Source organism: Vulpes lagopus, chromosome 10 (genome assembly GCF_018345385.1).
Source record: "Vulpes lagopus strain Blue_001 chromosome 10, ASM1834538v1, whole genome shotgun sequence".
NCBI lineage: Eukaryota > Metazoa > Chordata > Mammalia > Carnivora > Canidae > Vulpes > Vulpes lagopus.
The window spans coordinates 47637229-47662394 of NC_054833.1; the positions used below are offsets into that span (position 1 = coordinate 47637229).

Here is a 25166-nt window from a genome sequence, read left to right on the forward strand (position 1 = left end):
GAATATCTATGTCAGCAGTCACATCTTGAAAACTGTTTCCCAGGAGAGGCAAACACCAGGGGCTGGAGGGAGGACAACGCAGCCAGCATCCTGAAGTCTTCAACCAAGAGAGGGACCCTCTCACCTGTGTTCCTGCAGTTGCTGCTCAAGGCTCCGTGGTGGTTCTTTACAATAAAGCTGACAGGTGTTCTGGGCTTTTGACAGAAGGCTGGGCTTCTGGAAGAGTAGAAAAAGAGTATAAGCACAATATGATGTCATCTAGGATGCAGCCATTGGACCGTCTGTCTGCCTGAGGATGAGACCAACTGTGTCCTCCAGCATCTGCGCAGGGGGAGGGCGTGGATGCTCGTTCTCTGAGGCCCAGTGGCACTGGGTCAGCAGGCCTGCGCTGTCCCAGTCTGGACCAGAACCAGTTTTTCCTTTTCTCATAGTCCTCAAGGATTACAAGGCTTATAGTGATGAAAAACAATGAGCAGAGTGGAGTTAAAGCTTTTTTTTAAAATTTAAATTCAAATTGCCAACATATAGTATAACACCCAGTGCTCATCCCATCACATGTCCTCCTCAGTGCCCGTTACCCAGTCACCCCACCCACCTACCTCCCTCCCCTTCCGCAACCCTTTGTTTCCCAGAGTTAAGAGTGGCTCATGATTGTCTTCCTCTCTAATTTTTCCAGTGTGGAGTTATATCTTGACAGCAAAGGCCACAAGGCCTGCTGAAGGAACTGGGATCTGTATCATTTGTAAAGGTTTTCAGGCATTAAATGTAGAAAGCTAATAGTAAAATTTTGTTGGCTTGAGATTTCCATCTTATTTATTATTCATTAAGAGGCATAACATTAGAAGCAGAGAAACTGGGTTTCTCATTCCTACTGGTGGCACTCTCCTTTCCTGGGGCCTGAGGACAAATCCTTCTCTGCTGCCAATATAAGCATGAGGCTAAGTCTGAACATGTTTCTAGAAACTACAAATCCAGAGTCAAAGCTACCTGCTTAGAGGGAAAAAAGCAGCTACCCTAAAAACTACCAAGCAAAACAGGTTTCTGTGTGCAGAAAAGCAGATTCTAGGTGAGCATACTGAGCTGGAGTACCCGGGGAGGGTCCCACCTGGAGTCTGTGCTGGAGATACTGGGCCTCTAGGCTCTGCCGTGGCGAAAGCTGAGGACGCACACTGTTGGGCACAGCGGGGACCGTTTTCTGCTGCTGAACTTCCTCCTGAGGGGCAAGGGGTGTGAAAACATTTTCAGTTCTCCATGTGGGGGAAAGTTTCATTTCTTTGTTTAAGCACCTTGGCAAATGTCCAAGAGGAACTCCAGCTCTGTAAGATATGCTCAAAGCTCTTCGCAGAACTAGTAGGCTGAGGGTTAATCACTTTGCAGTGAACGATTACCTAGTCAGTACTGCAGCAAAGGCTCTTGATGTCACCAGGAGGCCATGACCTTCGTGTGGGCATCAAATGCTAGAATATCCTTGATGCACTGAAAATAGGCTCAAAATAAAATGTGTTGGATAAACAGCAATATTTTTGGGTCATTTTTAGCACAACTAATCCACTTAATAATTAATGAAGTGATCTCACATCTCACATCAAGAGTAAAGGCTGTAAGTTCGCATTCTGTGGGTGACTGTTTTGAACGTTGTATACGTGGGGGGAGGGTGGTCCATGATGCCGTAAGAGGCCATTCATATAACATTTGCCCTTGGAACCACACATTGCTTCAGTGTGTCTATACCTCCTTATGGTACTAATCATCTGGGATCAGTGTGGATGGGTGTAACCCGTCAGTGGCAGGGGGCAGGAACAAGGAAAGCTTTCAGGCTGTGAGCTCTCCAAAATGACCTGTTTGCTCCAGGACTGCAGTAAATCCTGTAAGTGATATGGCACTCCTCCAGGACAAAGTACTTGTACTTGCAGAGCCCCTGTGGGAAGGGCCTGGGGCACCCACCTGAGGGCAATTGCCACCAAGGTCCTGGAGTTGAGGAGTGGCTGGGGCCAAGTCAGGGTCTGCCTCTGGTCCTATCTGTTCGTAGAGCAGCTGCACTTTGTTCAACTCTAGGATTCCTTTGGTTCTAGCCAGATTCTGAAGATGTTGTCTAAATGCCACAATTCCTGAAACAGAGAACAATGACTGAATAGTTTAAAGCACAAGGCCTTTTGGTGATCAGAGGTGTGAAACCAACATGGCCACAAATACCCTCAAGTCCCGCAACACAAGAGTTTTACAAGCTATGAGACAGAGCGGCCAGTCACCTTGGGTGAGGGAGGTATCTGACGCCCTCCGGCCCTCTCTGAAGCTCACTGGTGACCTGTTGTGGGCCTCTCGCTTCTGGGAGCTCAAAGCCTGCATGGCCGGGTTGGCAGGTCTCAGACTGATGAAGGGAGATGTCATGCGTGGGGAGGGCTGGTTGGCTAACATGATGTCCTTCAGGGAAGGGTTGTCTTCCAGGAAGTTCAGGTCCCTCTGAACAGACCCCATATCATACTCAGAGTCCACACTGTCAAGGGAGGGGTTGTCACTCATGGAGAAAATTTTCCCTTTAAGAGAAAAACAAACCAAAAAAGAGAGATGACCAGTAGCAAACAGCAGCTTCTCTGAACATGGGATACAGAGGATAACCAGCTTGAGTTGCACAGCTATGACATCCTTATCTCCAATCTCCAACCAAAATACCTTTCCAGAGACTTTTTACATGTCAATTTAATCAGCTTCGAATTAGTGGGGTGAATGCCCCAAAACCTTTGCCCATAAGATCTCTGCCACTCCAGAGAAGCCAGAGTCCTTGATGGATCACACAGCACTCAGATAGATCTTGGCTGTTGAGGGAGCTAGCTCAGAAATATTTCATTTTAATCTCTGGCAGCTGCTGAGTAGACCTAACCCTACAGCCTGCTGAACATGGTCCATAAGGGAATAACAAGCAGGTGGCACTCTAAAAAGTAGTGTCATGACTATTTCTTGGAGACTGGAGCAGGAGTGTGTGTTGTGAAGACTCAATCCACTGCTTACTGGATATCCTACCTGAACCAGGCACCACGACTAGCTGGTTGGTGACTTCCGACAGAGTGTGCCGTCTCTGCCCACTGCGTGTGGACTGGAACGCATCAAAGGCCTGGCTGGGGTCTTCCTCAGCCTCTCCCTCTGTCTCCAGCCCCTCATCGATGGAGGTCTCCATCATGTTGCTGGGCAACGACTGGCACCCCTTCCTCACTAGGACAGGAGGCACGGGGTCCAGCAGACAGCCATTTACCTAAATGTCAGTGTGAGAGGAAATTATCAGTTGCTGCTCTGCTGAGACGTTAAGAAAACCCACAGAAGAAAAAATGTCAAGACTTGTGGCAAACTAGAAATTAAGTAAAATAATAAAAATGTACATATTTGTTACTAATGACAACATGCAGATTAGAAGTTAAGGCAAGTCAACTGCAGCTCTCAGAGACAGAAGCCCTTTATGACCCAAACTGGCATTGCCTCTCATGTTGCTCTGAGTCACCATTATTACAATAAACAATTTTTTTAGTGGTTTCCAGATGAATAGGGATATATTAGCTTGAGGCCTGCCAGTTATTATTTTTTTAAATAAGGGAAACGATGAGGGGGAGGATGAGATAAAAAACAAAAAAACAAAAACCTGCATGGCTAAGAAAAAAGAGTAGCCACTAGCATTCTTCTTCTTTTTTTTTTTTTCACTAGCATTCTTCTAATTCTCAACCACAAAACATTCTGGAGGGTTCTAGACGTACTTTTATGTTCATAATTTAAGTACCTGCCCATTTGATTTAGTCTTTAATTGGTTCTCAGTGCCTGGGGAATGGAAAAAAGAATTCTTTAAAGACAGACTGATACCGCAAAAAGGAGTGAAAAAAATTTGAAATGGCAAACAGCCAAAGTCTTCCATTATAGAATAACAAATGACTCACAGCCCCAAAATTCCAGCAGAGGTTAATGAGCACCAGTGCACTGAATTCTCTCTCCTCCAGCAATACACACAATACCTACAGCTCCTATCCCACAGGGTGAACTCAGCATAACTCCCAAGCGAGTGAGAACTCTGCCCTCCTCTGCAGCTGCCAAACAAACCACCTAATGGCAAGCAGAACCAGCAGACAAAGGGGAGTTGTGGTTGTGAGTTTTCCTGGCTGGTAAGAGCCCCAGCGAGGAGGCAATTATTTACTTCATTACCGTAACTATTCCCCTGTGGAAATCCATCCATTTTCTCCTGGGAATCGCTGCTCAGGACCAGCCAGTCATAAGACATGGCGTTCTAAGTGGTGCTCTCACCTGGGATACACTGCCTGGAGCCACTGTTTCCTTTGGAAGCACGAGACGCTCATGTATGTGAGAGGTGACGTGGGACACCCCAGTGCCAGACACAGGAAAAACTTTCCTCTTATGGCAACCACTCTGAAGGCACTGCAAGGCCCTTTATTTGGAGAGGGAGACTCTGTGGGTGACTCAGAGCTTTGTTTGCTTGGGGGAGGGGACAGCTATTCCATAAAAACTGTTCTGGGGCTGTAGCCACTACTTGGATAAGGTGGCTAACGCATGACAGGGTTTTAAAGTGACAAGTGCTCATTTAAAAGAAACAGAGGGAAATGCTTTCTTCCTACACTAAGACCAATCTTCTCCACATGGCACCAGAAACAAAAACTCTGAAATCCGGCCAGTGACTCTCATTCTCCCCTCGGCCCTTCCCTCAGTAGGTGTTCCCTGTTTGGACACTCAGTAGCTGTAGGAAACAGTGGCTCTTGGGGAACTTCTATTTATACATGTAAGTTCCTTAACAATCTACTAATACAGTTGTCTAAGAATAGCCAAGGATGATTTAGAAATGAATAAAGTAACTGAGAAAAGACTGGCATTGAGTAAATATCTACTAAACATCTTCATACTTTCTATAACCTGTTAAACTTTTATCAGTTATTTCTTACAGTTTAGCCTTATAACCAGGTTATTTTTTTTCTTAATAGAGAACCGTCATCTTTTCTGGAGCACTTAAAAGACCTTGCAGTTCCCCTAAATTTACATTCTTTTCTTAAATTCTCTGTTTACAAATTATCTCCGTATCTAGACTACAACAGGAATGATGTTTCTCATTTAAAAACGTTTGCTGAATTCAATTTCATCGTGGGAAACAATGATCTGGTTTTGGTTTTTCAGATGCTGTTTAATGATGATTAAATCAGAAAGCAGCATTGGGGGGGCACTCATATATCATTAATAGATGTGAACACCTTCAGCTCTAAGTTCATTTCCAGAAACAGGTGACAGTCATGCCACCCTTGCCTGCTGATTTACCCAGGGTCTGGACAGAACGAATTCAGCCCTAGGATTTTGTGACTCAAATATTGGGCTGATCTACCTATGTGACCTAAGCTACTAGAAATAAGATCTTTTGCTCTAGGAAATAATCTAGCCTGACTGTAAATTACAGGACTTCAAGATAAATAGGTGAAATGGACATTTTTTAATACACTGTTTTTGTCTTTCCTTAAAGCTCAACTGATCACTTTTTTTTTTTTTTAAAGAGAGAATATAAGCATGGTGGGGAGGTGGGGAGAGGAAGAGAGAGAACCCCCAAGCAGACTCCCCAGTGAGCATGAAGCCCAACACGGGACTCCATCTCACGACCCTGAGATCAGGATCTGAGTAGAAATCAGGAGTCAGCCGCACAACTGACTGAGCCACCTGGGCACCCCTCAATCAATCACTTCTATCTAGTAAGAGACCTCATTGCAATAGGTAGTACACATGTAAAGTCAAACTCTGAAAAACTCTGCCATTAGTTGATTATCACCCTTGGGTCTACCACAAAATACAAGATTCTAGCACAAAAGACTGATAGACTGTTACGGATTGAATATGTGTCTCGACTCCCATGTCCACCCCCTGCTTCATGTATGAAAACCCTAATCCCCAGGGTGACTGTATCTGGAAATGCAGCCTCTAAGGAGGAATAGTTAAACTTGGATCACAAGGATGGGGTCCTGACCTGGGAGCACTAGCATCCTTATAAGAAAAGATACCAGAAAGCGCGTACGTGTGTGCTCCTGCTCACACGCTCTCCCTTCCCAAGGGAGCAAAGAGGCAAGGCCATAGGAGGACGGAGAGAGACAATGGTCTTCTAAAGCCAGGAAGAGGGATCCCTGGGTGACGCAGCGGTTTGGCGCCTGCCTTTGGCCCAGGGCGCGATCCTGGAGACCCGGGATCGAATCCCACATCGGGCTCCCGGGGCATGGAGCCTGCTTCTCCCTCTGCCTGTGTCTCTACCTCTCTCTCTCTCTCTCTCTCTCTCTATCTCTGTGACTATCATAAATAAATAAAAATTAAAAAAAAAATAAAGCCAGGAAGAGTGTCTTCACCAGAAATAAAAGTGGTCAGAACCTTCATCTTCAACTTCTAGCCTCCAGAACTGTGAGAAAATACACTTCTGTTGCTTAACCTCCAGCCTGGGTGTTTTGTTATGGCGACAGTGCAGATGGGCAACGTATCAATGTGCAGTATTAGCCAATGAACTTGGACAATATGTCTTATTTTATTTGTATCCTCACTGCCTGGCAAGTTGGGCATGTGCAGAGGAGGTGCTGGCTCAAACCTTAGTTCCACCACTCAGCAGCAACTTGTTCAACTTCCATAAAGCTCAATTTCTCTCATGTGTAAAAGTGGTTTTTAGGAAGGATTAACTAAAATACCATATCTCATATTATTTCCTGACCAAAGATGATGTTTTATAACTAAAAATTTTAAAGGTGGGAGAATAAAACTATACCATTTTCTTCTAAAACTTTTTTTTTTTTTTTTTTATCACTGAGAATTAAACAGATAACCAGGTGAAAAAGAACTGGGTAATCCCAGTTCTAGAAATTTATCCTAAGGAATTAATCAGAGGTATTAGTCAAAGATTTAGACACAAGGACATTCACTTGAAGCACATTTAAGGATGCAAAAAAAAATTAAAGTACCTGATGTTCAAAAACAGCCATTAAATAAATACAGTATATTATTAGACTGTTGTTAACTTAAGCTTTCAGATTTTATGATGGGGAAAAATACTCCTGATGTTATATTTAGTCAAAACAAAATTACATATAATAAAATACAATTTTGTTTTAATAAGTCTACCTACTGACTGAGCCACCCTATACTTACTTACCGACTCACCTATACTCTAAGGAAACATGCCAAAATATACCTATCTTTGGGTAGTGGGATTATGGAATTATGGAAATTCTCTGAATTTTCTATGTATGATTCTGATTGGTTTTATTTTTTTCAATTATAAATTAAAAATTCAAATTCAAAAGTAAAGTGTTAATTGTCTCTCATTTATAAAGCCTCAGAAGTATATTCTTCTCAGACCTACTCTTATTTAAGAGGAAACATACCTGGCACACTTGCATTTGCCCAGGTTAGCTATCCAGCTATGAAGGAGCCTGGAAAATCCTTTCATTATAATTTCTAATACAATGTTAAAAGGGACTAAATGTATGTGTGTGTGTGTGTGTGTGTGTGTACACAAAACTCATTATTCCTACATCCAAAGGAAATGAAAACACTAGCTCGGAAAGGTATCTGCACTGCTGTGTTAACAGCATTATTCATCACAGCCAAGATGTGGAAACAACCCAAGTGTCCAAATAGATGAATGGATAAAGAAGTTGTGCTATATTGTACATAATGGAATATTATTCAGCCACGAAAAACCAAGGACTTCCTACCATTTCCAACACATAGAAGGATCTTGAAGGCATTATGGTAAGTGAAATAAGTCACAGCAGCCAAGACTGTGTGATCTCACTTAGATGTGGAATTGGAAAAACCAGAAGAACAAAACCATGCTCATAGAAACAGAGACCAGAACTGTGGTCACCACAGGCAGAGGGTGGGGGGAAGGGAAATTGGAGGAAGGCAATCAAAATCACAAACTTCCAGTGATAAATAACTACCAGAGATGGGATGTACAACAATGACTACAGCTAATACTGCTACTTTAAGAGAAGTTTTGAGAGAATAAATCCTAAGAGTTCTCATCAGAAGGATAATTTTTTTTAGAAGGGTAATTTTTTTTACTTTTTTTTCTCTCTTCTTTTTATTGGATCTATATGAGAAGATGGATGTTAGCTGAACTTACTGTGGTAAATTCTTGATATATGTAAATCAAATCATCATACTGTACACCTAAAACTTATATACAGTGATATCAGTTATTTCTCAATAAAACTGACTATTTTTAGAAACTGATTATTCTCAAAGAAACCCTTGAAAGATTGCCCCTTTAGGGTTTGTACACCTTCCCCTCCACATGGTCTGTCACCTGGTGGTCTCAGTTACTGCTCAGAGTTGGGTGACTGTCTCAGAAAGAAGGTAGTTTTTAGAGGAACCCCAAACCAGTGTTTCAATGCAGACTCCCTAAGAGATTTTACTGATAGTTTTAAGACTTCTGGGAGAAAAGGAGAGGTAAAATTTCTGTGATGGACAATACCTGCCAACAACTGGGAGTAGAAATGGACAAACAACACATTCATTTATGAAGCATCTTTTAGAAGACAAAAAGTAGGTATCCTAGTAAATGCGTGTGAAGCAGTATGAACAACAGGGCGGTAGCTCTGATAGCTCTGTGCATGTGCATTTACTGACTGACCTCCAAAAGGAGGTTCTAGGGAGGGAAGAGGGACAAGCATTCTTCTTGACATAAATGCAATGGTCCACAAGTAGGATGAGTGGAGGTCTATGGCCTGGCTGAGTGCCAGGATGGCACAACCATTGTGGGTGGCCAGTTCCAGCATGGCACTGCTCTTCCTACAAATGCAAATACACCATCTAGCCACTGTCTTTATCTTTCATAAAATCATTCATTTCCTGTCTGTTTCCTAGTTACGGTAACAATCATAAGCTTTAAAAATAGTTTGCCCTATATAATACAGCAGACAGTGCCCAATCTGTGTTTCAGGCCTGATGCCCTCACAGATAAGCTTTTAGCAGAATGCATTTTAATTGTTTCAAGGGAATCAGATCTTAAAAATAAATGAATTATGTTGTTCCAATTTATAGCTAAATTTCTAGGTGAGAATGTTGAAGTAGATGAGGTTACTGAACATCCTATAGGCAACCACATGCAGAGAAAAACAGACTGTCCACAGGAAGTGGCCATGTCCTCAGGGACATGGACATTAACTCTTCGCCGTCAGCAACTCAGCCCAACACCTGCTTGTGCAGCCTGGCCTCAAGCTGCCTTGACTACAGTTTAGCCAAACACATTACCTAACCTCTGAATCAGCTCTCCACATGCTCTAAGCTTACACCATCCCTATCCCCACCTTCCCGGATAATTTCTGAAGCACAATGTGGATTTGAGGGCTTCCTTGATCAAAACCTTTCACTTCCTTCACTTATTTCTTCACTGAAGTTCCTGTGAAACCAGAGCCCAGAGAAAAAGCCTGTATTCTTGGACTTGCCATTCAAAGCCAAGCTTCTCATCTTTACTTCATACGACTTCCCTTCATCTGCCCTTTCCCGCATACACACACTGAGTTATTGTTCTTAGGAAGGTGGACCTAAGCTTCTCTGGTGTTTGCTTGCTCAGGCTTTCCCTCCACCAAGATGCTATCCACCCCTATTTTGCCCACCTCTCAATCCCCAGCTCTGACAGGTAACCTAGATTTTCCTGATGAAATCAGCTAAAAGCAACTTCCCCTGCCTCTATCCAGACTTGTAGCACTTTGATTTATATCTCTTTAAGGGACTGATTATATCTTATCAGTTTATCCAACACCTGGCACATTGTCTTTAGTTACCCATCATGTCTCCTCTGGTAAACTATAAATCTGGAGGCAGAATTCATGTCTGAGTTATACTTTTATTACCCAAAGCAGCTAAAAAGACAGGAAACCAATAATGAGTGTTTACAGTATGTCCAGAACCTCACACACATTATCTCAATTAATCCTCCCAAGAGTCTCACAGAGTTGGGTGTTCTTATTTTACAGAACACGGCGGTTCAAAGCAGTTACCTTGCCCAAGTTCACACAGCTAGTGAAGAATGGAATCTATCCTGAACACATTCTAAAGTCTGCCCATTGATACAAGCTTCTGGACACCACTTGATGCTAAGTATATAAAACATGGATTAGAAGTTAATAAGTATCCCTTAAATGAGAAGCTGTCATCTTCTATGTATTAAAAGCCAACCTCATGCAGTACACAAAAATAACCTCCTTTATGTATACTCAAACTGGACAAAGAACCCCACTGAACAAAAAAAGATGGCCTGTCACTTTTTATCTGCAGCACATGTGCAGAAAAGAGGCAATAATAACAAAGCCCGACTCAGGACAAAAATTAGATTTCTGTTTTCAGAATTACAATTTTTTTGTAATCCCACACCTATGAGGGATCTAGAAACATGAAGAGGGAAGGAACTGGTTGAGGGAGGGGAAAGAAAAATTTTGTAAAGTATGTATAAGGTCTGACAAGTCACACGACAGCCATTATGATAAGATGACGATGAGAGCCAAATGTAGCCCGGATATTTTTTTCAAGTCTTCTGCACAAAAACAACACTTCTGAGTGACTTGAGGAAATGACAAAGGTCAGCAAAGCCGAAGTACAACACATGTGGATCAAAGTGAGGGCCCAGCCAACCTGCAACTCACAGTCTTTCAAACATGTCTGTACCTTTGGTGTGTCGACACACTCTTCTTCCATAAATGCTGCTTCTGCCTGGCAGCTGGATGCCGGGAATGAAAAGGCCTCCATATTGGACGCCTGTGGGAGGAGGGCAGATCGCATCAGCCGCACGTTCGGTGAATGCATGGTCACGGGGAGCCCCACAGTTTGAGCCTGAAAATACAGCAAGAACAATTTGAGAACAGTAATACTTTCTATGCAAATACTCAAAATTGTTGGAATAAAATAACTTGTTCTGGTACAATTAAAGAATAAATAGTTATTGGAACCCAGAAAAAATGTGACAAAATATGTATATGGTATAGGTACTGATGTGAAGCAGTGTCTGTGTCATTCCTATTCCACAGTGAGATGCCTGTCACAGACAAGAAAGCTGGTCTCTCTTTGTAAGAATTCTCTGGTTTTTTAAATTTTTAATTTAATTTTTAATTTTTTTTACTGGAGTTCAATTTGCCAACATTTAGCATAACACCCAGTGCTCATCCCGCCAATGCCCCCTCAGTGCCCATCACCCAGTCACCCCAACCCCCCGCCCACCTCCCCTTCCACTACCCCTTGTTCATTTCCCAGTTAGGTGTCTCTCATGTTTTGTCACCCTCACTGATATTTTCACTAATTTTCTCTCCTTTCCCTTTATTCCCTTTCACTAATTTTTATATTCCCCAAATGAATGAGACCATGTAATGTTTGTCCTTTTCCGATGGACTATTTCACTCAATGCTTTGGTTTTTAATTCAACATATATTGTCTATATCCTTAAATAGGTCACCATGGAAAGATACAAGGAATAGAAAAGTTCCTGTATCTAGGAGCTCAGAACTGAACCAGGGGGTACACAGACATAGACACACACACACACACACAGACACACACACTCCTACCCAGAACACAAAGTGCACTGCACTTTGTTCTTCTGGTGGGGTGAGATGGTGTGTACTTCTTGACAAGGGTATGTGTGCAGAGGAAGACAAGAGAAGCAGTAGCTACTTGGAGGTGACGGGGCGTCTTCCTTCCAAAGAGGTGTCGAGCCTGAACACAGCCTGTTGGCCCAGTGGAAAGAGAGATGCTTACTGCTGAGCAACTTGTGTTTCTTAAGTCAACCTACTGTAGAAAGCTCCAGATGGTTTTTAGCCCATTTTCATGTCTCGTTTTTAAGAATGCTAAGTAAATAAGCATTACGAACTCTTAAAAGATCATACAGGGGCACCTTGGTGGCTCAGTTGGTTGAGCATCTGACTCGGTTTCGGCTCAGGTCATGATCTCTGGGTCCTGGGATCGAGCCCGAAGTCAGGCTGTGCAGTCAGTGGAGAGTCTGCATCCCCTCTGCCTCTGCCCCTCCTTCCACTCCTGTTCTCTCTCTCTCTCTCTCAAATAAGTAAATCTTTAAAAATATAATAAAAAAATCATATAACAGAGAATCTTTCTTTAGGACAACTGACAAGGACTTGACACTTTTGGGGGGCAAGGATTAACCTTAAAGATGAAACTACTGGATAATCCTTCCCTCCTTCCATCTCTTCAAAACTGGCAGTATAATTTATTAGATGCCTTTTGAACATAACAGATGCTGCCAAACATCTGAGGGAACATACTAATGTCTAAAAGGCGAGGAATGGCCTATTTTTTCTCTGTTATACTCACTTGAAGGGACAGAGAATGGTGGTGAGTTTTAAATTCAAACAAACAAAAAGGAACAATATTGGTATGATTTTTAGCTTCTCTCCTTTAGAGACTTAGGTGTGATTCCTGGCTCCCTCCCTCACAGACGGTGTGAACTTAATCAGGGCACCTACCTTCTCTGAATCCTCTTTTCTTTACCTAGAGAAGGTTACGTCTATTTCACAGTGAAGTCAGGACTGTAAAAGGTAACATGTAAGGTCCTTCACTCACTAATGTTAATTCTGCCCTTCTTCCTTCTGAAGTCATGAAAAGATCACACGGATTCAATACAGGGATCAGTCTGCAAATGTATAGTTCTGTTCTCAGATATTATCTAATGGTTCTTCATTAAGATTTTAGGTTGATGGTTTTCGACGATGGGTATATTTGAATATACTTTGAACATATTTACAATATACTTTATGTTTGGTACGTTCCAACATTAACATCATTAGATATGCTGCGTGAGATAATGAATAAAGTAGCAATAGCCAAGTGTTGGCATTATGTGGATGGCAAAAACAAAAGAAAAATAAGTACATTGTGAATGATCCTGAGCAAGATAAACAGTTTTACTTTTCTTTTCTTTTTTTTTTAGATTTTTTAAAAAAAATTATTCATGAGAGACAGAAAGAGAGAGAGAGGCAGAAACACAGGCAGAGGGAGAAGCCGGCTCCATGCAGGGAGCTGGACGTGGGACTCGATCCCGGGTCTCCAGGATCACACCCTGGGCTGAAGGCGGCGCTAAACTGCTAAGCCACTGGGGCTGCCCAACACCTTTTCTTACAAATAGCTTATTCAACAAACAGCTTATCATTCCTCATGCTTATATTTTTGAAGCTAAACAACTTTTTCTTTCTTTCAAGCATTAGTCATTTAAATTAATTTTAAGTCCTCATGTCACAACGTAAAATGTAAACTTCCTAATAAAGTATATTTCATGCATTCTTCTTACCCTTATCACCAACTTTTCAGTCAAAGGATAAAGATGAACTTTAATTTCTGGTTCCTAAATTTATAAGGCTGCTCCTTATGTGGGAAATAATTTATTAGGGCAAAGCATTATTTAAAGATATTGCACTAATGACGTATCAGATAAAGGGCTAGTTTCCAAGATCTATAAAGAACTTATTAAACTCAACACCAAAGAAACAAACAATCCAATCATGAAATGGGCAAAAGACATGAACAGAAATATCACAGAGGAAGACATAGACATGCCCAACACGCACATGAGAAAATGCTCCGCATCACTTGCCATCAGGGAAATACAAATCAAAACCACAATGAGATACCACCTCACACCAGTGAGAATGGGGAAAATTAACAAGGCAGGAAACAACAAATGTTGGAGAGGATGCGGAGAAAAGGGAACCCTCTTACACTGTTGGTGGGAATGTGAACTGGTGCAGCCACTCTGGAAAACTGTGTGGAGGTTCCTCAAAGAGTTAAAAATAGACCTGCCCCACGACCCAGCAATTGCACTGTTGGGGATTTACCCCAAAGATTCAGATGCAATGAAACGCCAGGACACCTGCACCCCGATGTTTCTAGCAGCAATGTCCACAATAGCCAAACTGTGGAAGGAGCCTCGGTGTCCATCGAAAGATGAATGGATAAAGAAGATGTGGTTGATGTATACAATGGAATATTACTCAGCCATTAGAAATGACAAATACCCACCATTTGCTTCAACGTGGATGGAACTGGAGGGTATTATGCTGAGTGAAATAAGTCAATCTGAGAAGAACAAACATTACATGGTCTCATTCATTTGGGGAATATAAATAATAGTGAAAGGGAATATAAAGGAAGGGAGAAGAAATGGGTAGGAAATATCAGAAAGGGAGACAGAACATAAAGACTCCTAACTCTGGGAAACGAACTAGGGGTGGTGGAAGGGGAGGAGGGCGGGGGGTGGGGGTGACTGGGTGACGGGCACTGAGGGGGGCACTTGATGGGATGAGCACTGGGTGTTATTCTGTATGTTGGCAAACTGAACACCAAAAAATACATTTATTATTAAAAAATAAAGATATTGCACTGGAAATGAGATACTAACATGATAACTAGAGTGTGCTGTTTCTTTTCAGTCTCTGCCTCTTATTAGCTGTGACTTCTTAAATGGCAGGATCATGCTATGCCAGACCAAGCGTAACACATTTTCCCTGACAAATTTCACGTCCAACCTGGACTACAGCAACAACTCACTGTGAACTTGGTATGGAGAGATGAGGTGGTCACATTTTATTGTGACAACCACTTCATAGGAAATAAGATAGTAGTTTTAAGGATTCTTCTTAGGATTCTTACAATCACTGAAGGGATTAAAGAAGTCTTTCAGGTAGGGTGAAAATATTCAAATGGCATGCCTAAAGAATATGTTATTATAATACGCAGATGGATGATTACTATCCCAAGGAAGTGGACATTACCAGTTTCTTCAAGGTGGCAAAAGACGATGCTCATATCCAATTAATTGTAATGACTTTTTATTTTTTAAAAATATTTTATTTATTTGAGAGAGAGAGAGAGAGAGAGAGAGAGAGAGATAGAGTGAGAGGGCACCAGAGGAGTGTGTGTGTAGGAGGGGAGAAGCAGACTCCCTGCTGAGCTGGGAGCCTATTTCAGGACTTGGTCCCAGGACCCTGAGATCATAACCTGAGCCAAAGGCAGATGCTTAACTGACTGAGCCAGCTTGTAATGACTTTTTAGATCATATATTTATTATATCAAATCCCTTCTTCTGAATTTGTGCTTTTCAGAATAACCATTAAAACAAAAGTAGTGTTTTCTCCTATGGGAAAATCTTTACTGCTCCAACAGGAATATGCTGGTTATGAACAAAATTGTATGTCCCCTTGCCGCCTCTCTGTATGTTAAAGCCCTAACCCCCAGTACAACTGTATCTGGATAAAGAGCCTTTCAGGAGGTAATTAAGGCTAGATGAGGTCCTAAGGGTGTGGGCTCCCAATCTGACAGGACTAGTGTCCCTCTAAGATGTGGGTGAGACACCAGAGATCTCTCTCTCTGTACATGCAGAGGAAAAGCTGTGTGAGGGGACACTGAGCAGGCAGCTGAGAGTTCTCACCAGAAGTCAATCCTGCTGGCACCTTGGCCTTCCAGCCTCCAGAACTGTGAGAAAATAACCTTTTGTGGTTTAAGCCTCTGCAGTCTGTGCTACCCTGCGGCCAAATGTATGATGCTTTTCCTTACAGCTGTGGAGGGCAACTTTAATCAGTGATTAAAGAAGAAATTGGATGAATGTTTCACTCCTGTCTACTTACAGTTGATAGAAACGTGGAATGGAAGGACTAGTAGGATTCACGAGAGAAGGCACTACACGTATTTCTTCTAAACAGTTGCCTGTAGTTAACTAGATGTAACATTTCTTGCATAGTATTATAGCAAATATAAATACTCTAAATCATTCTGAGATAGGACTCTTATTGTTTTCTAAATAGTAATAATGGATACTTTATAACTATGCCAGAAGTTCTTTAGGGGCAGGGACTATTTCGTACCTCTAAAGCCACAGGGCAGGGACCGAGCCTGGCACAGAAGTGCTCTATCTACTGAACTGAGCTGCTGGTATAAGTTACTTAATTTTATCTTTGAGGCAAACTCATGAAGTAGGTATTGCTATTTCTGTTTTATATTTAAGGACACTGAAGCTCAGAGAGGCTGACTTGCGGGGTCACTCAGCTTGGTATGGAACCCAAGGTCTGTGTGATTCATTCCATAGCTCGTGTGATCTTTGCATGGGATCATGTTGCTTCCCCAATTTCCTATTGCTATACCAACTAAGAAGTGATTTGCCACTTCTTTAAACCAAGAGTAGAACAAAGGATTAAAGCTCTACTAAAACCTTAAGTGCAGAGAAATCTATTTTTTAACAAGTTCAACAAAACATGAGAATGTGAAATCTCATAGGCAAGGAAGCATCTTCTTCAGCTCTGGTGCCTGTTGCTTAGCATCCAGAACGCCCAAGTCTGTGAGGGAACACTGAAGACTTCTACTTGAATTAGATACATTTTTCAGTCCTGGTCTGTAGCTTTCTATGACAACTTGGGTCAATGTGTAAAATGAATTCATGTGGTGCTTGGTAATAAAAAACATTATCAAACATAAGAAGCCATGTTATACATCTGAACTCTCAGCCAAATTAAACATAATTTGAGCTCTCTTAGGGAATCTGCTTCAAGCTTAGATAAGAAAAGCAATCATGTGCAATAATAATTCGCATGTTTCCAGTGTCGATCATTTGCGTAACCCCATGCCTTCGTTTATGTACTGTGAACAAGAATAAAGAGACTTGGGAGGGAAGGATACACCACTATATCTCATTTTTACTACCCCAATTTAGGAATTCTCATTTTATCCCCTTCCTCTCTTGAAAGCAGTATCATTCAACTTGGAAACTTTGAAGGATTCCAACTGCTCAGAGTTACTCTAATCCAAATATCTGGAAATTTATCCATGTATTACTCACATTAGTATCAATAGTCACTATTTGCCTACTAAAATCAAGAAGATGTTAATTTTTTTGGTCCCCGCCTCCACATATTTTGTAGAAGCCAATGCAAAATTATGTTAAATCCTATAAATTCTGTAAAACTGCCGAATAAGAAATACAAAGTTAGAACTCTTCTGCTCTTACCTGCCCTTTGAACAAAGTAAGCACTCACCGAAGAAGATGGAAATCCTAATAGATGGTAGGAATGAACCAAGCTTCTTCTCAACCTCTATACAGATGATTTCCCAACTCTCTTTAGCCTTAGCCTCTGTGCTGGGATCCAGATCTATTCTTCGTTTCAAGCAACCAAGTCAGTGCCATACTTATTCTCCCAGCCTCAAGCTAGAGAACAGAGTCATCTCCAAGTCACTGCTGTCCCTTCCTCCCCAAGATTTACTTATTACTTTATATAATCAACATTTATAAAGCACGTTCTAAGTGCTGCACAATTATCAACTAATTCAAACATCAGAAAATTCTATAATATTCCCCATTCTGTAGTTTGGGAAACTGAGGCACAGAAAGACCTTAAGTAACTTTTTGAAGGCAAGGAGGCAGGAAAAGGGCAGAATCTGGGGTTTGCTTCAGAGTGCCTGCTTTAACCACCGCTGAGTCCATCCAGAGTCCGCCTAAGATGGTCCTGTACTCATCTCCTCCATTCTGCTCCTACCAGCACTGTTTTAGTTCAAGTGTTCAGTATTTTTCAACTCCTCCCTGCTCTCCCCAAAGTTCTCCTCCCTGGTCAATTTACCCTTCCTTATGTCTCAGATGAATTAGCTGAAAGCTAATATGATTTTATCACTCTCCTGCTTATACCTCCAGTCATTCCTCATTATTCCCTGATTTTTAAGTAAATTCTTTCCCTTGGCATTCGAAGCCCTTCCATCATGGTTTCAACTTACCACCCCAACTTTTTCACTTCCCTCTGAGCTTCTGTTCAGTTCCCTACCCTAGCACATGTGAGCGCCTGTGCTATCTACATGCAGTACCTTCAACTACTGCCTCTCCCTGGCAAAGGCCTACACATCCTCACAGGTCTGAAATCTATCACAAATGCCCACTCTCCCATTAAGCCTTTCCCAGGCAGATGTGTCATGCTGCCTGTGCCCTTGGTTCTTTTCCTGGATTTCTCTTTCTTTTGAGTGATGGTTATTTATGATGATGTCTTACTTTGCTTTTATACTGTCATGTCTCTGAGGGCCATGCCCAGGTTTTATATATCCTATGCTCTATCGTGCCTAATAATAGAAGCTTGCACATGGTAAATCTGCAATAAGAAGTTGTTAAATGGAATCAAATGTATAGGCTAGTGACATTCTCACCATAAGTCAATGATTAAAAAATGAGAAGCCTCTTAAAGAAAAAAACCTGCTTGAAATAAAATTAATCCTTAGAAATAGGAAGATGCTAAGATACATCATAGAATATAGGAAGTGAGGGGCAGAAACTTTATAGAAGAGCTGAATGTCAAGGATGAGATCAACCAAGGATGAGTACAACCCTTTGTTATACTACAAGATGAAAAATGTGTCAAACATGTGAACAGGCACCTGCAAGATAAGACCACTGGCTAATGTGGCGTTACCTTGGCAACTGTTTGTTCAGCCACGGTGCTAGGCCGCCGCTGGCGGGCATCGAGTCTCTGCTCCACAGGAAAACTGCTCCGATGTGATTTCAGGCGCTCCACCAACAAGTAATAAATGGCAGCAAAGTGGTTATAGCTCTTGTTCTGCAAAGACTGAAAGAGAAAACAAGTGCTAAGGGCAGAGAAGCATAAAAACCAGTCCAATGATCTACATCTTTCTGGAAAAGGAGGGAAGAAATCCTGTGTTCTTAAAGGTAGAGCAATGAACAAAGTGCGTCTAAAATGAAAGCTGTTCCAGAATTCCGAATGAAAGACAGAGAGTTCCGAGTCTCCAGTACTGATTACATAAAGGGCGATGCCTGTAAGTGACTGGCCCTTTCACATGAACAGGCCCCACTTGTTTTTCTGCATTCAGAGAAAATGCCACCGTTGTCTCATGTAGCAAGTCCCCAGTGCTGTCACATGGTCCCATCTCTTTGCTGTGACTGCAGTGTCAGGTCGGTTACAACCTGGCCCAGGGGCTTGAATTCCATAACTTCAACACAAGTCCAAACTACTGCAAACTCTGAAATGAATGATTAAAGTCTTTGGGGAAATTTCTGGTGATTATTTTGGGCTGGAGAGTAACATTTGGAGGCTGGATCGAGAGACACTGAGTCTCCGTTCTTAGGTAATTTTTTCCTCTTGTTTTTGCAGTCCCACCCTCGTGAAGCCTTGAAAATAAAGTTGCTTCCCAATTTTTCACATCCCTCACTGGCCAGCTTTTCCAGGACTCTAGCAAAATGGGGAAACAACTGCTCTCCGGCTTCTAATTCCACCTGACCATCTGCATGGTGCTGTGCAGGGCAGCTTAGATGCAGAACCCTGGTGGCAGAAATCACAGGTCTGTTGGGCTGCCCTCACAGCTGCCGTTCTAGATCTGCTTCGTGGCTGAGAACAGAAACACACCACTGAGTGCGTGACGAGCAGAGCAAGAGAGCTGGTCTGGATTCACTCTTGGCAGCATGGTCTGGAGCACTTTTAAGTTCACAAGAGTCATTTTGTATTCTTTTTTGATATGCTTCCTCTGTAAGAGCACTGTATGCTTTTTACTGTGGTGGAGGTAATGAAAATGTGTTTCTCCTATGAATATGCTAACTACTAAAGGAGAGAGATAAAACTGAGGAGGAATTTTCCAGGCTTATGGCCCCCTCAGGTCTATGACCCAGAGTACTGCCAAATCTGGAATCCACCTGTTTCTGCCTTCTCAGCTTCCCTAGCTCAGAGCCTAAACTGCAATGGCTTTCCTAAACCCGGTGCCTGCTCTTCTTGTTTCCTGTTCAGCCCTTGGCCTCATTCCCTAGCTGTACATTTATATTCCATACCAACTAGCTTATGACCTGCATAAAACTTCATGCCTCATTCTAGAAGAAATTTTCTACTTTGTATTTAAGTTTCCATCTTTGTTTTTTCCCAATCCTATATAAACTCCACCTCTTAAATTTTTTGGCAGATGGGGCAAAGGGGGGAATTTATATACTGAATAAAAAAAGCAAACATGGAATAGATGTGACTATAATCCCCAGGGAAAACTGAACAGTGGGTGCTCGGGGGTGGCCATGCTGAAAGACCCAGGATGATGGGTATGAGCACAAACTTTCAAGTTACTAAGCACAAAAGAATCCTAAAATATCTTCAGTCAAATCTCTGATCACCTTACCTCAATGGTTTTTTGCTGATCTATTCCAAGGCTGTGCATCAATCGCAGAACCTGTTCATTAAATTCCCCAATGGATGGCTCATTTTCTTGCCCTTGTGGATAGAGAACAGGTCTCTGTACAGGAACTTCTATGAGCATCCATTTATGCTCCTTGATTTGAGCTATAGTTAGCCGTTTGGACGGATCTAGGACCAACATCCTTCGAATAAGGTGCTCACAATCTATGGAAAACACAATGTTACAAAAGTCATGTACCTTGCACTTCAGGGTACTGGCTTGACTCATGTGACTTTGCACAATGGCACTGATCTTTGTATCCTCCACAGTGCCCACTGGAAAGCAGAAGGTAAATAAATGAACACATGAAAGCCAGTTGTATTTGTCAGATTCACATGGTGAATGCTGACACAAAAGTAACCATCATTGTGAATGAATACTTAAGAAAATCAGGAGGGTGCAGATCTGCCCAATTTTGTGCTAAATGAAACTTCTATTGAATTTCTCAATGAAAAGATCTAGACAAAGACTTAGATTCTGGTGAAGACAAAAGCAAGCCTTCTCCCTAGAACGAGCACATAACTGGATCCTCAGTCACTTCTGAGACTGATATAATGAAGGCTGCATGAGTGAGGCAAGAGCTCTCCAGTGGATGGCTGCTCTTCTCTCATCAGTGCAGCTGGAAACACACACAGGAAGCACTAGTTACTTCTGGTTATGTTACAAAAACTGTGCTGCTGTGACTTGGGCACCCACTTACTCTTGGAGCTGCTCCATGCTCTCTACCACCTCGCACAGGCTAGCCTCAGAAACCTCTGCTATGTGCTGGGCACCATGCACGGTGCCTTACACAGATGACATCCATCAATCTTCACAGTGCTCTTTCCAGGAACCACTGTTAATTCCATTTTGTAGACCAAGGCACGGACACACAGAGAGGTGACAGAACTCGTCCAGGTCAGACCACCAGGAGGTGGTGGACTCGGTTAACCCAGGCAGCCTCGCTCCAAGGTCTATGCTCCTGACTACTAGAGCTTTATTTCTACCATCACTAGGAATGAAAGAGTTAAGGAAAAACCCAAGGAGTAAATGTAGCTGAGCAACAAGCCAGCTGGTTGTACGTGACAAGCTAACCCAATATGGGCAGGGGTCAGGGCAATGCATCTTAATCCACAGCTTCACCAATCGTTAATTCAATTAAAAAATTTACTTTTGCAACTTCTCACCAAAGGATAGGGGAAAATCTATTTCATACTTAGAGTAAAATGGTTGTGAATCTATCTACAAAATGCTTCTCTAAGTCTAAAATAATCTGGGGACATTTAGAGACCCAGAGTACATGTGAAGACTTGGCGTTCTTAACCTGGAAAACTTTCCGTTTTCAGTTACAAGTAGGAAGGCTACAGCTTCTCTCACCTACATGGAGGGGGCTGCTTATTTCTATAGCTTTTAAAGTGACTCAGTCACTTTGTTTGGCATCCAAACTCTTAGCACAAGGGAAGCCTTTCCTGAGGCATTTCATTCGGAGCACAAATTCTGTAAAGCACAAGGATAAAAAAAAAAAATTAAAAAAAAAAAAAAAAGCACAAGGATAAGACAAACAGGCTTATTACCTTCTGACATGAAATACGGAATCCGGAATCTTCCCTCTAAAACTCTCTGCCTCAAAATTGGAAGAGTCGGTCCATCAAAAGGCAGAGCTCCACAGACAAGGACGTAAAGAACAACTCCCATGCTCTAGAGAAGAAACCGGTGCAGTCACTTTTCCACTGAGGGCTTTAAACACTCTTTGTTTTCCTAAACAACCCCATGGCCCTTAAAATCATGTGGCTAAAAAATTCCTGTTTGGATTTACTATTTTCCCAGAATTTGAAAAAAAAAAAAACCAAAAACAACAACAACAAAAAAACCCCAAAACCAAAAAACCAAATACTACAATACTACAATAAAATATCCTATAATATCCTATAATAAGGATATTATACTCAAGGATCAGAATTTAATCATTTTGATTACTACTTAACTTTACATTATTGCCAATATTAAAGGAATAACATCTGTCCCTAGAAGTTCTTTCCTAGAACCTAATTCCAAATACTCTAATTACAGTCCAGTGAACAGGGAAAGTATGAACTACTACCTATGTATTAGTACCTATGTACCAAGTGCTTCAAAGATGGGCCAAAGTACCAATCATTACCATTATAGATGCATTTAACACAGCAAAGCAAAGAAATACCCAAATATCCAGCTGTGGTCCTTCATACTGCTGCCCTTCAAAGACTTCTGGGGCTGCATAAGGGGGGCTGCCACACCATGTTGCCAGCAGTTCACCACTTTTAAAGAAATTTCCAAAACCGAAATCTATTGGGATGGAAATAAATGTTACTTTTGTCTATACTCTCAACTATACTGAATTTTTTGTAATAAATTTTACAATATGCTGATCAATAATGGCACTACTATGCTGTCTATCTTGTGCTGTGTCCTTAGCACTGAGCACAAGGACTAGAAAATATCAAGTATCCAGTAAATATTTGTTAAATGAATGTATAAATAAATCAAGTTTTCTTCTCAAAGAGAATGAGAGATTGGAAAAAGACTTTAGATCATGTATTTTTAAGGCTGAAAGAAAAATCCATTGGTATAGACAACCAACTTGAATTTGAAAATCTTAGAATTTCAATTACTCCATGATTAAGAGCTCTTCATCCTTTTTTTTAAATTAAAAAAAAATTTTTTCAGTAAGCTCTCTGCCCAACATGGGGTCTGAACTCATGACCCCAAGATCAAGAGTCACATCCTCTACCAACTAAGCCAGCCAGGTGTCCCAGGAGCTCTTTATCTTTTATAGACTGTAAGGAAAGAAACAAAGGAGTACAATTTTAAGATATCTACCTAAACACAACTGAGTGACTAGCTGTTTTTGCAGCCATTACCTGGAGTAGCAAGATATATAACCTTTTAAGGAAACAGTACAGTATTTTCTTAGGTAATAATTCTCTAAGTGTTGGCCTACACATTCTGATTTAGGCAGACCTACATTTGGATAGCTCATTAACATGGCTCTCTGGCCCACCAGCCACAAGCCACCCATCACTAGTATTACTCCACTCATTTATGGAGTGTAGTGGCATTATACCTCAAAACAGATAATGGTCTTCCTTTTATGACATACTGAATCTACAGCTTTGATATACAGTAGGCGCTCTGGAAACACTGCACTCAGATACCTTCAGTATGCATGAAAATTACAGAAGACAAATTTCAGCGAGTTTGGTATAAATGTTGGTTTGTGTCCTTTTGCAAAGCCTTCACATAGTCTCATATTCTTATGAGGAAACAAATTCCTATCATTTTATAAGTTATAGGAATACTGTCTTATTTTGTAACACTTCTGACAGAACTTAGTGATGGAAACTGGCTCTACTCCCAGCTAGTATAAGGTGCTACATGGATAGTGAGCTTTAAAAGGTGTCCTAAGGGGCACCTGGGTGGTTCAGTTGGTTGAGCGCCTGACTCTTGGTTTTGGCTCAGGTCATGATCTCAGAATCCTGGGATCAGGCCCCGAGCAGGGCTCAGGGCTCAGTGAGGGGTCTGCCTGAGATTCTCTCTCCTTCTCTCTTCCCTCTCTCTCTCCCGCTTCCTCCCATCCACTTATGTGGTATCTCTTTAGAATAAATAAGTCTTTAAAAAATAAAATAAAAAGTGTCCTAAGAGGACTGGATTGAATCGCAAGTGCCAGACTCACTGGCTGTATGACTTTGTATCAGTTACCGTAAGCTGTGGTTTCCCCATTCTATAAAGTTGAAATAATAAATCTGTAGTCAGCAAGTTGTTGTGAGGATCGGTAAGTTAACATAAACCCATACTCTGTTTACCTGAGATGCAGCACATAGTATACGATAGGTGGAGTGTTCTCTTTGCTCACTGACATACAAACTGGCAAGCTGTAGTGACAGTAAAAACAGTCACAATCTCCAACACCACAGCCTCATGGGAGAGTAAAATCCCTTAAGGTAGGGTGAATTAGAGCAGATTTCCAGTTTTCCCACTTTTCTAGCTTCAAGTAGATTATTTAACTCCCCAAACCTAAATTTCTATATCATAAATGTAGTGATAGTCCACCTACCCAAAAAGGCTACTATGAGGATTAAATGAGATTAAAACATGTAAAGTGCCTGGAGCAGATGTCAAGTGTCAGCTCCCTTCTCCCTCTGTGAAGCTGTCACTATCCACTACCACCTTTCAGAGAGAAAGGTTCTGAGAAAGTATACAAGAAGGGCAGAAAAGTGCAGAGAACCCTGAGGCCTCAGAAGACAAATGAAGGTGTATGTGGGGAAGAGCCTTGGTACCATCTAGACCTGGGGAACAACACTGTGCTCTGACCCTGGCACTCAGGAATAGGAGATAATGGGGACCTCTCCCTCCATAATGGGACCACAGTTCAGTCCTACACTCTGCTTTCCAAAAGGACCGTCAGAGAGGTCTTGTCTTTTCAAGTACACCTCTATGACTAACCACTCATATGACATCATAGCCCATATGTCCTTATTGATGCACGTTTCTAATTTTCTAGAAAAACTATACCCTCAAATGAGTCAAGAACTACATGTTCAAATAACAGTTGAAGAGGAAAATGTTAATTTCACTCACATAAAGAAACACCAGAAGCTCTAGGATGTGTATTTGGAGATCCTGAAATAGGTCCAATAATTGCTGTACTTTAACCATAATCACAGGATGAGTTTTAGCTCATGTAAGTTGAGGATACCTTCAAATAGCATTGTAAAGTTTTACTATCTCAAGAGCCATTATAGAACTACTTCAATTTGGCCTTCCCTGGACTCTGGTGGAAAGTGTCATCTCAGAGGAGTGATGGGGCCTGGTGGCCTGGCCTCCTTACTACTGAGGTTCTCTTACTGGTACATCTCGTAGGCAAGAAGAGAGCAAGAGCTAGGAAAGCACAGCTGTGCCTATGGTAGCCCAGTCTCAACTGTGGCCTTATATATCTAGGACAAAGAAAG

General features: G+C 41.8%; 2 protein-coding genes across 3 annotated transcripts in view; one reads left to right on the forward strand and one right to left on the reverse strand.

Annotated features, from left to right (window-relative positions):
• The window catches only part of PPP2R1B (protein phosphatase 2 scaffold subunit Abeta), a 70950-nt gene that overhangs the window by 37368 nt on the left and 8416 nt on the right, over positions 1 to 25166 (forward strand). The window contains exon 16 of one of the 2 annotated variants that reach the window (XM_041770392.1): positions 44 to 109. The exons of the other annotated variant lie outside the window; for it this stretch is intronic. Within the exon in view, the coding sequence (XP_041626326.1) occupies positions 44 to 94 (51 nt within the window). The 3' untranslated portion in view covers positions 95 to 109. Of the gene's footprint in view, positions 1 to 43; positions 110 to 25166 lie in introns of those variants that run through there. 2 annotated transcript variants of the gene reach the window in all.
• Positions 1 to 25166, reverse strand: part of SIK2 (salt inducible kinase 2) — a 129103-nt gene that overhangs the window by 9149 nt on the left and 94788 nt on the right. Inside the window, exons 5-14 of the mRNA XM_041770390.1 lie at positions 22379 to 22503; positions 21753 to 21876; positions 20143 to 20363; positions 18444 to 18596; positions 10672 to 10836; positions 3019 to 3247; positions 2250 to 2534; positions 1945 to 2108; positions 1106 to 1213; positions 125 to 216 (exon numbers count right to left, since the gene is read on the reverse strand). Of these exons, the coding sequence (XP_041626324.1) occupies positions 125 to 216; positions 1106 to 1213; positions 1945 to 2108; positions 2250 to 2534; positions 3019 to 3247; positions 10672 to 10836; positions 18444 to 18596; positions 20143 to 20363; positions 21753 to 21876; positions 22379 to 22503 (1666 nt within the window). The remainder of the gene's footprint in view (positions 1 to 124; positions 217 to 1105; positions 1214 to 1944; positions 2109 to 2249; positions 2535 to 3018; positions 3248 to 10671; positions 10837 to 18443; positions 18597 to 20142; positions 20364 to 21752; positions 21877 to 22378; positions 22504 to 25166) is intronic.